Source organism: Rana temporaria, chromosome 1 (genome assembly GCF_905171775.1).
Source record: "Rana temporaria chromosome 1, aRanTem1.1, whole genome shotgun sequence".
NCBI lineage: Eukaryota > Metazoa > Chordata > Amphibia > Anura > Ranidae > Rana > Rana temporaria.
The window spans coordinates 212213059-212228561 of NC_053489.1; the positions used below are offsets into that span (position 1 = coordinate 212213059).

At 48.1% G+C, this 15503-nt stretch overlaps 1 protein-coding gene across 1 annotated transcript in view; it reads left to right on the forward strand.

Moving 5' to 3' along the window:
* The first annotated feature begins 2066 nt into the window (after positions 1-2066).
* The window catches only part of GSTT4 (glutathione S-transferase theta 4), a 57506-nt gene continuing 44069 nt past the window's right edge, over positions 2067-15503 (forward strand). Inside the window, exon 1 of the mRNA XM_040349156.1 lies at positions 2067-2237. Coding sequence (XP_040205090.1) covers positions 2123-2237 — 115 coding nt within the window. The 5' untranslated portion in view covers positions 2067-2122. The remainder of the gene's footprint in view (positions 2238-15503) is intronic.

Below are 15503 nucleotides of genomic sequence, written 5' to 3' on the forward strand. Positions count from 1 at the left end.
CGCCGTCGTATCGTGGGCGCATATTTACGCTGGGCGCTCCCATTGATTTTCTATGCAGGGCCGGATTTCCCACAAGGCCAACAAGGCCAGGCCTCGGGGCGGCACTGTGTGCAGGGGCGGCACCGCACGGCGGAGGAGACAAGGAATTTTTTCAGCGGTGCGGGCCGTGCGGTGGCGGAGAGAGATTACATCTTCTCTCATTGTTCGCACTGCTGTTCCAACTTCCACCCTTACTTACAGGCTGCGTGACACAGAAGAGAGACAATTACGTCATCTCTCACCGCCCGCCCTCATTCTCATCTCTCACTCGAGTCTCATGTGACTCTGTTTCACGGTTAACCTGCAGCTAGTTTCCCCGCGTGGGAGAGGAGAGGCTGACAACATTGTACCTGGCTGCAAGTACTCTGCAATGCTGGAGGGGGGCTTGAATTTACATGCAATTAGTGACAAACTGATACTTTTTGAGTGGCAGCCAGGTAACTGTGGCAATTCCCATTCTGCTACCAGGCAGTGTGGCAAGTGACATCCCCATCTCGTGGCAGGCAGTTGTGGCACGTGACATTCCCATCTGGTGGCAGGCAGTGTGGCAAGTGACATCCCCATCTGGTGGCAGGCAGCTTGGCAAGTGACATCACCATCTGGTGGCAGGCAGCGTGGCAAGTGACATCTCCATCTGGTGGCAGGCAGTGTGGCAAGTGACATTCCCATCTGGTGACAAGCAACGGTGGCAAGTGACACGCTCAGGTCTCCCACTCATTCTGCTTTATGTTGAGTTTAACTATTTCATTTTATATTACAATGTAATGATAGAAATAATGCATTTCAATCATCCTGACACCATAACAACCATGGTGCCGGGATGATTGAAGCACTAACACCAGTCATTGTCTGGGAAAAATCGCTTACCCCCGCGCATCGGGGGGGGGCGGCATTGAAGGACCCGGCATTGGGGTGGCAAAGGGAGTAAATCCGGGCCTGTTTCTATGCACATATGCAAATGAGGGAGATGCGCCGATTCACGAACGTAGTTGCGCCCGGCGCATAATATACGCGATTTGCGTAAGTCGTACGTCCGGCGTAAAGTTATTCCCCATATAGGAGGCGCAACTCATGCAAAGGTATGGACCAGGGAACAGAGCCGTCGTATTTTACGTTGTTTACGTAGTACGTGAATATGGCTAGGCGTAGGTTACATTCACGTCGTAGGCAGTGATTCGACATATCTTCGGCTGATGTTTCGGCGTGATTCTGAGCATGCGCACTGGGATGCGGCCACGGGACGGCGCATGCGCCGTTCGTTTTAAGTACTTCTATGGCACTTGGCCCATCATTTGCATGTGGTCACGCCTCATTAGCATGGCTCACGCCCACTTCCACCTACGCTGGCTTACGCCGAGGAAACCCAGCGTAGATTTGAGAGTGAGTGGGAGCAAGTGCATTGTGAATACTGTGCTTGCCTCTCTGCGCTGCGTCGGCGTAGCGTATATTCGATACGCTACGCCGGCATAAATATGCGCCGATGTATGTGAATCCGGGCCAATGTGCATAAGGCCTTATGCAGGAGGTGTGTCACTGGCCAGATGTCCAGGTGAAAAAAAATGAAAAAAAAAAGTCTAAAAAAGAAAACGAATGCAGCCACCAAATCTAATGATTGCTAAGGTTTAAATAGTTTTGAGTTTAATACCGCTTTTAAAAGTGGATGTGTGTTTGAAGAATAAGGATATCCTTCTCTTTCTAAACTTCTTTTTTTGAACCAGAGGACTGCTTTTTAATACATTAGAGAAGTTAGAATTTATAGATCATTTTTTTTGTTATTTTTGAAAGGAGATGTAGTTCACCCTAGGGTGAACTAACACTATTAAATAGTAAGTAAGCTTTTAAAAGAATCCCAGTACTTCCTGGTAATATCATGTGAAACATCCTCCATGATCCAACAAAAGCCAGTGTGATCAGAGGTCACTGTGTCAGTTCATCACATCTCAAGTTACAAATGTGGAGCAGAAGTAAGGGGGCGTGTCTGTGAAGGGGGCGTGTCCCAACATAGAAGTCAAGGGCAGGGTCTCTGCTGTCTCTTCTTCTCTGCTGATTATTCTGTGCTGAGTGTTCACTGTACAGCATCAATATGGCAGATATCACCTTATTCCTGGACCTCATGTCCCAGCCATGCCGATCGGTGTACATCCTCGCCAAGGCAAACAATATTCCCTTTACCAATCATGGTGTGCTACTCTTTAAAGGTGAGTGCTCTGATCTTTCGATTATTTACTCTGATCTTTCGATTATTTACTCTGATCGTTCGATTATTTACTATGATCTTTCGATTATTTACTCTGATCGTTCGATTATTTACTCTGATCGTTCGATTATTTACTCTGATCTTTCGATTACTCTGATCGTTCGATTATTTACTCTGATCTTTCAATTATTTACTCTGATCGTTCGATTATTTACTCTGATTTGACGATTATTTACTCTGATCTTTCGATTATTTACTCTGATCTTTCGATTATTTACTTTGATCTGATGATTATTTACTCTGATCGTTCGATTATTAACTCTTCTGTGCCTGGCTCTGTAAAGTATAGAGAAGGGGCAGACAGCTGATCATGTCTGGATGTAGGGCATACCCCACCTGTGGTAATGATCACCTGAGGACTAGAACTCCTTTGGCTCAGTTCCTCCATGATCAGAAGTTTGCAGGGAATGCTATAAAACAAAGGCAAAGCTGCGCAAGCATAATGCTGGCCATACACTATATACGAAAGAATTGTCTGAAATTTGGTCGTTTAGACAGTTTGTTTTGTTTTTCCGACAGTTAATGGGCACAAAATCGATAATCGTTGGGACGTTTTTGAGCCGAATTTTTTTTTTTCTGCCGAACGAATGATAAATTGAAAAGTTAAAGTGGTTGTAAACCCCTATTTTTGACTTTTACCTACAGGTAAGCCTATAATAAGGCTTACCTGTAGGTATAAAGAATATCTCCTAAACCTGTACGGTTTAGGAGATATTCCCCTCGCAATGCGCCGCTGATTGCAGCGGCGCATGCGCAGGGGGGATCCTCGGCTAAAGGACCGGCAGCCGCCGGACCCTGCCGATTTTTAAATCTCCCGCGCGGGAGTGACGTCATCGCCGCTCCAGCAAATCACAGCGCTGGAGCGGCGATACCCGGAAGACACGCCGGAGCAAGATGACATCTCGCTCGGCGTGGACCAGGTAAGTGCTACACACCTCGTTCCAAGGTAAGTATTTCATAATCAGCTAGTATGCGGTGCATACTAGCTGATTATGCCTTTTGCCTTGCAGGTTTAAAAAAAAAAAAAAATGATATATGCGGTTTACAACCGCTTTAATGTGTTTCCCGTCCAAACTGTTTGCACTAGGTGTATGTAAAAAAAAACGAACAAAAACTTTATTCATTTATGTCCACTGAACGATTTATCGGTCATTACATGATGGCACTAGTGTTTGCTCTCACGGTCGAACGTTCGTTTTTCGGAAATTAGTTTGGCCGATTTTTCATATAGTGTATGGCCAGCATAACCCTAAAGATACAGTTGTTCTGCAGTTTTTCCTGGGTGATTAGTCGGGGGAATGGATGGTGTTAGTGCTGCAATCATCACGACACCATGGATGATATTGTGTCAGGATGATTGAAGGCCATTACAGATACTCCTCGTTTAAAGACTTGCCTGTTTAACAATCACTCAAACTTACAACCAGCTCTCCCCACCCGAACGTTTCACTATACCTCATTGTATTGTACAGAATTTTCATTTGTGTTCTGTACTTATGAAAATTAAAACAATGTTATTGAGCTGTAGTTTTGTATTTTAGACCTTCTTCTTTTTTTTTTTCTTTTTTTTTTAACAATTATAGTACAGTAGTTAAGAATTCTTAAAATATTGATTACTTGTGACTCCTCGTTTAACAACCTGGTCGTTAGAACGGAACCTGGGCGTTAAAGCGGAGGTCCTAAAATAAAAATATTTCCTCTCTCGGCTGCCCCCGCCGCCATCCATCGGTGAGGGAATCCGGAAGCCCGGTTCCCTACTGCGCATGCACGAGTCGCGCTGCGCGTCTTTCACTGGTCCCCGCTGTGTTTCCCAGAACACAGCGGGGGGACAGGAAGTGGTGTAGATACCCACAGATTCTGTGGCTATCTATGCCCGGAAGTGGGTGCAAATACCTGTATTATACAGGTATCTGCATCCCCTCCCCCTTGAAAGGTGCCAAATGTGATACAATTTACATGGTATACAAAATGCGTTCTGGTACAGTGAGCATGTGGTAGTAGCATACAGAAAAAAAAATAAAAATAAAAATATATATAGAAAAAGGGAAAAATTAAATAAAATAAAGTGGGCCATACAGTGTGGAGGAGCATGACATGCAGTTATAAATATTCTTAAGTGTCTAGGAACAGGTTAGGGACGAGTTTAGCCACTTGTCCCATATCTTTTCAAATTTGGCCGGGCAGCCCCTGTGGGTATAGACCAGTTTTTTATACGGCAGTACACTGTTGACCTCTGCCAGCCAGTGAGAGAATTCTGGGGGGTGCGGACGCATCCATACCCTTGCTATAACCTTTCTAGCTGTAAACAATGTCTCATGTAGAAATATCTTTAAAAACTTATTCATCTCTGCATCCGGGAATATACCCAGAAGGCATGGTTTTGAGTACCTGTATTTCTATTACATTTTTATTAGAAAATAGTTTGACTCGCCATAATGCAGAATCAGTGGGTGCACTGAGCGTGTCACTTGCCACGTCACTTGCCACGTCGCCTGCCACCAAATGCAGCGTGTCACTTGCCACGTCGCCTGCCACCAGATGCAGCGTGTCACTTGCCACGTCGCCTGCCACCAGATGCAGCCTGTCACTTGCCACGTCGCCTGCCACCAGATGCAGCGTGTCACTTGCCACGTCGCCTGCCACCAGATGCAGCGTGTCACTTGCCACGTCGCCTGCCACCAGATGCAGCGTGTCATTTGCCACATCGCCTGCCACCAGATGCAGCGTGTCACTTGCCACGTCGCCTGCCACCAGATGCAGCGTGTCACTTGCCACGTCGCCTGCCACCAGATGCAGCGTGTCACTTGCCACGTCGCCTGCCACCAGATGCAGCGTGTCACTTGCCACGTCGCCTGCCACCAGATGCAGCGTATCACTTGCCATGTTGCCTGCCACCAGATGTGGATTGTTACTGCATTGGTGGCAGCATGGACATGTGCATTGGTCCATTAAGCACAGAGGTAGGGTGGGTTCCATCCTATCCTAAAATAAGGGTGGAAAAGCGGTGTTGGGGGGCGGGCAGTGAGAGATGATGTCATCTCTCTGCTCGCCCACCACCACACCTCTGGCAGCGCTATAAAAATGACGTGGACTGCCACCGGTTTGCGGCCCAGGCGTTGGGGACCCACGCTGTAATTGTTCATTCAGACAGGCACTGGGACCCATCTGCTTTTTGCTACATGTTCATCCAATTCAGAGCTATATGCTGGCAGGCCATAGAAGTGGATGTAGACGCAGCAGCTGCACAGATGCAGCGACTGCTTGGAGGAAGTGGCGTGTCAGAATTTAGACACTGGGGCAGTTGCGGGTGCACACATGCGAATGCACAGTGTCTGCGTTCAGATCCACAGGAGGATGGGTCTCAGCGCCCATCTGAATGAGCCCTCCTTCTCAATGGGCTTGCTCACATCTAAGGGAATAAAGTATATGAGCTTATTTTGTGGCAGAATTGCAAGTTTTTGACCCCAAATTCTTTAATAGGCGCAATTAAACGCAGAAAAAAAACCATTAAAAACATTTCATGTTTTTCAGGCTCTCCCATTTAAGCCTGTGAGGCCAAAGACACACAAGTCTGCACTTGTACTGAAAGTCACTTGTAAAAATGCACAAAAAAAGCTTATAAAACCTTCTACCTACACTCACACCTACTGTGTGTTGTTAATTTCTTATTACAGGTTGAGTTTATCTGTAACTTGTATTTGATTAACTCCCTGTACATTTCATTCACATCATTTCCCTTGAGCTGCATACAAATGTATATGTGCCCTGTTCACACCATAAATGTGCAGTGGTGTGAGAGGCGTGTTTTTATTTTATTTACATTTTTAGTGTTTTTTTTTTTTGTTTTGTTTTTTCAAAAAGGTTAAAAAAGTAAATCGTGTAACACAAAGACTGCCCCTACGCAATGTACACCAGTTCTCATGTCATATGCTTAAGTGTGCTGGCAGGTATGAACAAGCCCTTGGACCTTATAACGCCCGTTCACATTGAAATTGTGCGACTTAATCTGAAATCGCACAATTTCAAAGCCGCATGTCAGTGCGACTATGGGTGCAACGTTGAAGACATTTGTGCGGCTTCATTTACAGATGTCTATTCAAGTTGCACCCTGAAATCACCAAAAGTAGTGCATGTACTACTTTTTTAAATAGATGCGGCACCGCAAAGTCGGCTTCGCCCCGATTTTAACAGTACGATTGCTGGCAATAAGATGCTACTGACCTGTCAAATCGCTCTAATGTAAATGGGGGCTGAGGCTGTATGCATCACACAATGAGGATCTGTTTGGCTGAGCCCAATGACAAATGAAAATTACATCCACATGCCTGGAAGTCAGGACCATCATTCTTTTGTAAAGTCTAAATAAGCTGGCAGAAGAGAGACTTTTTTTTCCCCTGGAAACCAGTTAGTTGCTTTACTGCCCTGTGCAAATGCATGCAAATATCCCTATCCTAAGGCTTAGTTCACATCTAGGCGTTGCTATTTAACTGGTGCTTTTTTTTTTTTGGGGGGCATTTTTGCAGCTTTTATTGTACAGGTGTTTTGAAGTTGACAAGTCACCAATGAAAAGCAGGAAAATCTGTAATCTGCCCAAAAAAAAAGCTCTTTTAATTGTCCTCAATTGAGATAAAGGAAAAAAAGGGGACAAGTACTAGAAGGCATCAAAAACACACATCCAAAAAAACTCAAAAATTGTGGTGTGGTAGTGACAATTTGCGTGTTTCCCGTGTTGGGAAGACTCTCTTTTGTAGCTAGATTCACATAGAGTTAGGCCGGCGTATCAGTAGATACGCCGACCTAACTCGGAATCTGCGCCGACCTAAGTTTAAGTGTATTCTCAAACAGAGATACACTTAAACCTATCTAAGATACGAGGGCTTGCGCCGTCCTATCTTAGACCCCATTCACACCTTCGCGTTTTGTCGCATGTAGCGCGACGTGAACAAACGCCAGAGGGACGAAAAGCAATGAAAGTCAATGGGGATGGTTCACATCTGCACGCTGATGCGCCTGACGCGCATCGCCTGTAGTCAAAAGAAGTTCCGGACCCTTTTTTGACGCGCAATACGCGCGATATGCGCGTATTTGAGCGTTTTTGGTTTTCCATTGAAATCAATGTAAAACGCCAGATACGCGCGTATTGCGCGACAACAAGTGTTTGCTACGGGCGTTTCGTCAATAGAACTTGTCGCCCATGCAGAAGATTAAAAAAATCTACCAACATAGCAACAAGTGATGAAAAGATGATAGTTTTTCCTATTGGCTAAAAAAAAAACGTCTAAGTACAAAAACTTCGGACAACGCTGTATGCAAACGCGCATATTAGCATGAATACGCGCGAAAAAACCGCCGAAAAAACCGCCGGAAAACGCCGCTATTGCCTACGCCTAGGTGTGAATGCAGCCTTAGGGTGCAATATTTAGGATGGCCGCTAGGTGGCGCTTCCATTGCGGTCGGCGTAAAATATGTAAATCACTAGATTTGCCTATTCACGAACGTACGCCCGGCCGACGCAGTACAGATATGCCTTTCCGTAAGAGATAGGCCGCCTAAAGATAAAGATGCCCCCTAGGTGGCCTAGCCAATGTTAAAGTATGGTCGCCGTTCCCGCTTCGAAATTCAAAAATTTTACGTTGTTTGCGTAAGTCGTCTGTGAATAGGGATTTACGTCCACGTCGAAATCAATAGGACCGTGCGGCGTACTTAGCCGCAATGCACACTGGGAAATGTAGGCGGACGGCGCATGCGCCGTTCCAAAAAAAACGTCGATCAGGTCAAAGCAAATTATCTTAAAACACGCCCCCTCAGCCTATTTTGAATTAGGCGCGCTTGCGCCCGCCGCATTTACGCTACGCCGCCGTAAAGGAGGCAAGTACTTTGAGAATACTGTACTTGCCTCTCTGACTTAAGGCGGCGTAGCGTAAATACGATACGCTACGCCAGGGATCGACAAATCCCGGGCGCCAGGTCGCCATGGCGACTAGAAATAGTGTCCTGGTGACTTGGCTTGGAAGGTGGGCATAAAAAAAAAAAAAAAAATTTTTTTTTTTTTTTTTTTTTGTGAGCTGGTGCCATCTGGTGGTGAGCCGTTGGTATTACAAGTTATTACCACCAGATGTGAGCTGGCGCCATCTGGTGGTGGCCGTTGGTATTACAAGTTAAGCATTACAAGTTAAACAGCAATTCTAATGTAATTTTTCACTATTTTCACTGCCATCTTCCTCCCTCTAATTAGAACCCCCAAACATTATATATATATTTTATCCTAACACCCTAGAGAATAAAATGGCGATTGTTGCAATACTTTCTGTCACGCCGTATTTGCGCAGCGGTCTTACAAGTGCACTTTTGTGGGAAAAAATTACACTTTTTTTAATAAAAAAATAAGACAACAGTAAAGTTATCCCCATTTTTTTTAATATTATGAAAGATAATGTTACGCCGAGTAAATTCATACCCAACATGTCACGCTTCAAAATTGCGTTTGAACACTGTTTACATATGCGGGCGCTGCTCACGTATGTGTTCGCTTCTGCGTGCAAGCTCGTCGGGATGGGGTGCGTTTTCTGGCTCCTAACTTTTTTAGCTGGCTCCTAGATTCCAAGCAAATTTGTCAACCCCTGGGTTAAGTAATAAAAGAACTACCAATAAACTGGGCCGTAGTGAAACTATAAAACTTGCTGTGGTCCATAAAGGGTACACAGGTACCAGGGCAGGGGTGAATAACTATTGCAAGTACGCAGGATACTCCTTGCACATAACATTTTTGCACAGTCATCAGGATCCTGTATAAAAGAATTAGGCTTGCCAGCCAAGAACTGCCACACCTAACATTTTATCATGGAAAGTTTATAGCCGGACTGCCCTCCTATGTACAACATGCTATTTAAGACGGAGCAGTGAAATCAACTTATCTCCTTTATACCAACCCCTCTGCCCAAAATGCGTTCTGTATATTTTGCTCCTTGCCATAACGGACGTCTCCTAAATGCACAGACGCCGATCACGTCTGTAATATTCCCCAAATAAATACCATTTAAAAAGTAGCCCTGCTTAGTGATTGGCTTCAAGTGTACCCAATACCAAAACGGACACTTACAGGTGCGTTTATATAATATTTGCATAGCAGTCTGCCCAGGGAAAGTACATCCACTAGAGGGCACCCAGGGCTAGATTCAGATAGCCCTGCGTAATTTAGTGCGGGCGCAACGTATCTCCGATACGTTACGCCGCGGGAAATTAGGGCGCAAGTTCCGTATTCATAAAGAACTTGCGCCCTAAGTTACGGCGGCGTAACGTATGTGGGCCGGTGTAAGCCCGCCTAATTCAAATGGGGATGATGTGGGCGTGTTTTATTTAAATTATTGTTGACCCCGCATATTTTACGTTTTTTACGAACGGCGCATGCGCCGTTTGTGAAAGAATCCCAGTGCGCATGCTCGAAATTCCCCTGCAAATCGTCATTGCTTTTGACGTGAACGTAAATTACGTCCAGCCCTATTCGCGAACGACTTACGCAAACGACATAAAAAATTCAAAATTCTACGCGGGAACGACGTCCATACTTAACATTGGTTGCTCCTCATATAGCAGGAGCAACGTTACGGCAGAAAAAGCCTTACACAAACGACGTAAAAAATTCAGCCGGGCGCACGTACGTTTGTGAATCGGCGTATCTAGGTCCTTTGCATATTCTACGCCGAAAACGACGGAAGCGCCACCTAGCGGCCAGCGTAAATATGCCCTTTTACTCCAATATAATACAAAAAAATAAAAAATAGAAAATTTGACAAGCTCAGGTATAGAGCGAATTGTTATGCACATTTTTTTTTATTTATGTAGCCCCTGCGCACCATTGGTTAGTCTATTTAAGATTTTGTGTGCGACCTCCTGGAGGGGGGGGGAAATACATGGGTGCTTTCATTGTAAAGGGAGTATTTGAAATGGTGGTCAGCAGTTGAACCTGAAGAGTGCAATGTTGCTATGTTTATACCCCAGGGGTGTACATTTTTTTTTTTTTTACAATGCTTTTTTTTATTTATTTTTTTAGGGGGGGGGAAGGGTTGGACAGTGTCTGTGTTTTTTATTTTAATTGTTATTTTTTACAATACTTTATTATTTATTGCAATTTTTTTTTTATCAGCCCTGTTGGGGGGCTTTGGTGAGATATCAGGGTTCTTAACAGACCCCTGATATCTCCCCCTTGAGACAGAGAAGGAGACAGAGGATAGAGATTCCTCAGTCCCTTTCTCTGCAGCCTCAGCTGCACTGAAAATGAATGGAGAGAAGACAGCGGCTCCTCTCCATTCATAAACTGAGACATCGTAATCACAGGAGGTTACAATGTTTTAGTTATGTGAATGGACATACAGAAAAGGAAGTGAGGGGGGACACGGGAGGATGAACGGAGGGGGAGGGGGGACACGGCAGGATGAACGGAGGGGGAGGGGGGACACGGGAGGATGAACGGAGGGGGAGGGGGGGCACGGGAGGATGAGGGGAGGGGGGGCACGGGAGGATGAACGGAGGGGGAGGGGGGGGCACGAGAGGATGAACGGAGGGGGAGGGGGGGCACGGGAGGATGAGCGGAGGGGGAGGGGGGGCACGGGAGGATGAGCGGAGGGGGAGGGGGGCACGGGAGGATGAACGGAGGGGGAGGGGGGACACGGGAGGATGAACGGAGGGGGAGGGGGGACACGGGAGGAAGAACGGAGGGGAGGGGGGACACGGGAGAAAGAACAGAGGGGAGGGGGGACACGGGAGGAAGAACGAAGGGGAGGGGGGACACGGGAGGAAGAACGAAGGGGAGGGGGGACACGGGAGGAAGAACGGAAGGGGAGGGGGACACAGGAGGAAGAACGGAAGGGGAGGGGGACACGGGAGGAAGAACGGAAGGGGAGGGGGACACGGGAGCCATCAGACCCACCACCCCCCCCTCTCCCATCAGACCCACCACCCCATGCAGATCTCCTCCACACCCCCCCCCCGCCCCCATTTAGATCTCCATCAGACCCACCCCCTATGCAGATTAGACCAATGAAGATCGTTGTAGCCTCCCCTCCCATGCAGATCTCATCAGACCCCCCCCCATGCAGATCCTTGTAGCCCCCCTCCCATCAGACCCTCCATGCAGATCCCTGTAGCCCCCCCTCCCATCAGACCGCCCATGCAGATCCCTGTAGCCCCCCCTCCCATCAGACCCCCCCATGCAGATCCCTGTCGCCCCCACTCCCATCAGACCCCCCCATGCAGATCCCTGTAGCCCCCCCCTCCCATCAGACCCACTGCCTCATGCAGATCCCTGTAGCCCCCCCCTCCCATCAGATCCCCCCCCATGCAGATCCCTGTAGCCCCCCCCATCAGATCCCTGTAGCCCCCCCCCATCAGATCCCTGTAGCCCCCCTCCCATCAGACCCTTGTAGCTCCCCCTCCCATCAGACCCCCCCCATGCAGATCCCTGTAGCCCCCCCTCCCATCAGACCCCCCCATGCAGATCCTTGCAGCCCCCACTTGCAGATCAAATCATCCCCAATGCATATTCATCACCCCCCCCCCATGTAGAGTCCCACATAAGACACCCCCCCCCATGTAGATCCATTCAAACTCCTCCATTGCAGATCCCATCAGACCCCCCAATGACAGGTCATACTAGATCCCCACCCAAAGCAGATCCAATCACAAATCGCGCCCCCCCCCCCCAGTATCTCCCGTAATACAGATCCTTGCATACAGTGGCGGGATGGGCGGGGAGGGATCGCCCGGTAACATGTCACAACGTGCACGGTACAAAGTTCCCACCACGCCTTTCCTCTCTCCGCCCTCTATACATAGAAATCCCCCATCAGACAGACACACATATCTTCCCACCCCCCCTCCATTATTATTAGTAGTACGGTGTGTGCTCTGGTCAGAGCCGCTCCTCCTACCTCCACCGATCCGATCCCCGGAGAAGTCCCAGCACTCCCCGCACACAGTCACCGACCAACTCCTCAAAGTTGGAGGAGCGCCTGTGGGCGTGGCTGGACCCCTTTCACTTTGCTGCCAATCAGGGCTGAGCTCTGACCGGGAGGGGTGTGTCCTGATGACAGCATTACAGCCAGCAGAAGAGATTGTACTTTCTTTTTTTCATGGAGGAAGTGTGAGGGAGAGAGAGGGAGCTGTACCCAGATATGGCACCGACGAGAGAGAGGGAGCTGTACCCAGATATGGCACCGACGAGAGAGAGGGAGCTGTACCCAGATATGGCACCGACGAGAGAGAGGGAGCTGTACCCAGATATGGCACCGACGAGAGAGAGGGGCAACCAGACATGGTACTGAGGAGAGAGAGAGGGAGCTGTACCCAGATATGGCACAGACGAGAGAGAGGGGCAACCAGACATGGTACTGAGGAGAGAGAGAGGGAGCTGTACCCAGATATGGCACCGACGAGATAGAGGGGCACCCAGACATGGTACTAAGGAGAGAGAGGGAGCTGTACCCAGATATGACACTGAGGAGAGAGAGGGAGGGCACTGAGAGAGAGAGGAGGGCACCCAGACATGGTACTGAGGAGAGAGAGGGGCTCTGAGGAGAGAGAGAGGGGCACCCAGACATGGCACTGAGAGAGGGGCACCCAGACATGGCAACGAGGAGGGAGAGGGACACCCAGACATGGCAACAAGGAGAGAGAGGGACACCCAGACATGGCAACGAGGAGAGAGAGAGGGGGCACCCAAACATGGCACTGAGGAGAGAGAGGGGGTCCCCAGATATGGTACTGAGAGAGAGGGGGGGCACCCAGACATGTCAACGAGGAGAGAGAGAGGGGCACCCAGACATGGCAACGAGGAGAGAGATAGAGGGGCACTGAGGAGAGAGAGAGGGCACCCAGACATGGCACTGAGAGGGGTTCACCCAGACATGGCACTGAGGAGAGAGAGGGGTTCACCCAGATATGGCAACGAGGAGAGAGAGGGGCACAGGAGAGAGAAAAGGGCACCCAGACATGGTTCTGAGGAGAGAGAGAATACGGGAGCTGCACCCAGACATGGCACAGAGGGGAGAGAGAAGCACCTAGACATGGCACTGATGAGAGAGAGAGGGGCACCCAGATATGGTACTGAAGAGGGAGAGAAAGAGGGAGCTGCACCCAGACATGGCACTGAGGAGAGAGAGCGAGAGGGGCACCCAGATATGGTACTGAGCAGATAGAGAGGGGCACCCAGATATGGTACTGAGGAGAGAGAGAGGGGCACCCAGATATGGTACTGAAGAGAGAGAGAAAGAGGGAGCTGCACCCAGACATGGCACTGAGGAGAGAGAGGGGCACCCAGATATGGTACTGAGCAGATAGAGAGGGGCACCCAGATATGGTACTGAGCAGATAGAGAGGGGCACCCAGATATGGTATTGATGAGAGAGAGAGGGACACCCAGATATGGTACTGAGCAGAGAGAGAGGGGGGCACCCAGATATGGTACTGAGGAGAGAGAGAGGGGGGCACCCAGATATGGTTCTAGAGAGAGGGGCACCCAGATATGGTACTGAGGAGAGAGAGGGGCACCCAGATATGGTACTAAGGAGAGAGATGGGGGGGGCAACTAGATATGGTACTGAGGAGAGAGAGGGCACCCAGACATGGCACTGAGGAGAGAGAGAGGACACCCAGACATGGCACTGAGGAGAGAGAGGGGGCACCTAGATATGGTACTGAGGAGAGAGAGGGGGCACCTAGATATGGTACTGAGGAGAGAGAGAGGGCACCCAGACATGGTACTGAGGAGAGAGAGAGGGGGCACCCTAATATGGCACAGTGGAGAGAGTGGACGCCCAGACATGGAACAAGGAGAGAGAGGGGGCACCCAGACACGGCACAAGGAGAGAGAGGGGACACCCAGACATGGCACTGATAAGAGAGAGAGGGGGCACCCACACATCCACACATGGCACTGAGGAGGGGCAACCCAGTCATGGTACTGAGGAGAGAGAGGGGGCACCCCGACATGGCGGAATAGGAGAGATGTAGGCTCTCAGTGTGTCGATCTGGAAGGCCTTCTTGTGGACGGCCTCCCCAGAAGAGTTGAAGCTGTTATAGCTGCAAAGGGCGGAGCCAACTCAATATTGAACCCTACAGACTAAGACTGGGATGCCATTAAAGCTCATGTACGTGTACAGCAGGGGTGCCCAACCAGTGGCCTGCGACCAGTTACCAATTCGCTTAAGTGGCCCTCGGTCTTCAAAAGGTTGGGCACCCCTGGTGTAAAGGCAGGCGTCCCAATACTTTTGGTAATATGGTGTATGTGATTAACCACTTAAGCCCCGGACCAATATGCAGCTTAATGCCCAGAGGTGTTTTTACAATTTGGCACTGCGCTGCTTTAACTGGTAATTGCGCGGTCATGCAATGTTGTACCGAAACGAAATTTGCGTCCTTTTCTTCCCACAAATAGAGCTTTCTTTTGATGGTATTTGATTGCCTCTGCGATTTTTATTTTTTGCGATATAAACGTAAAAAGACCGAAAATTTTGAAAAAAATATATTTTTCTTATAACAAAAAGTAAAAAATATCGAATAAACAAAATTTTAGTCAAACATTTAGGCCAAAATGTATTCAGCCACATGTCTTTAGTAAAAAAAAAAAAATCGCAATAAGCGTATATTTATTGGTTTTCGCAAAAGTTATAGTGTCTACAAACTAGGGTACATTTTCTGGAATTTACACAGCTTTTATTTTATGACTGCCTATCTCATTTCTTGAGGTGCTAAAATGTCAGGGCAGTACAAAACCCCCCCAAATGACCCCATTTTGGAAAGTAGACACCCCAAGGAAACTGCTGAGAGGCATGTTGAGTCCATTGAATATTTTTTTTTTTGGTCCCAAGTGATTGAATAATGACAAAAAACAAAAAAAAATTTACAAAAAGTTGTCACTAAATGATATATTGCTCACACATGCCATGGTTATATGTGGAATTGCATCCCAAAATACATTCTGCTGCTTCTCCTGAGTACGGGGATACCACATGTGTGGGACTTTTTGGGAGCCTAGCCACGTATGGGGCCCCAAAAACCAAGCGCCGCCTTCAGCATTTCTAAGGGCGCAAATTTTTGATTTCACTCCTCACTACCTATCACAGTTTCGAAGGCCATAAAATGCCAAAATAGCACAAAACCCCCCCAAATGACCCCATTTTGGAAAGTAGACACCCCAAGCTATTTGCTGAGA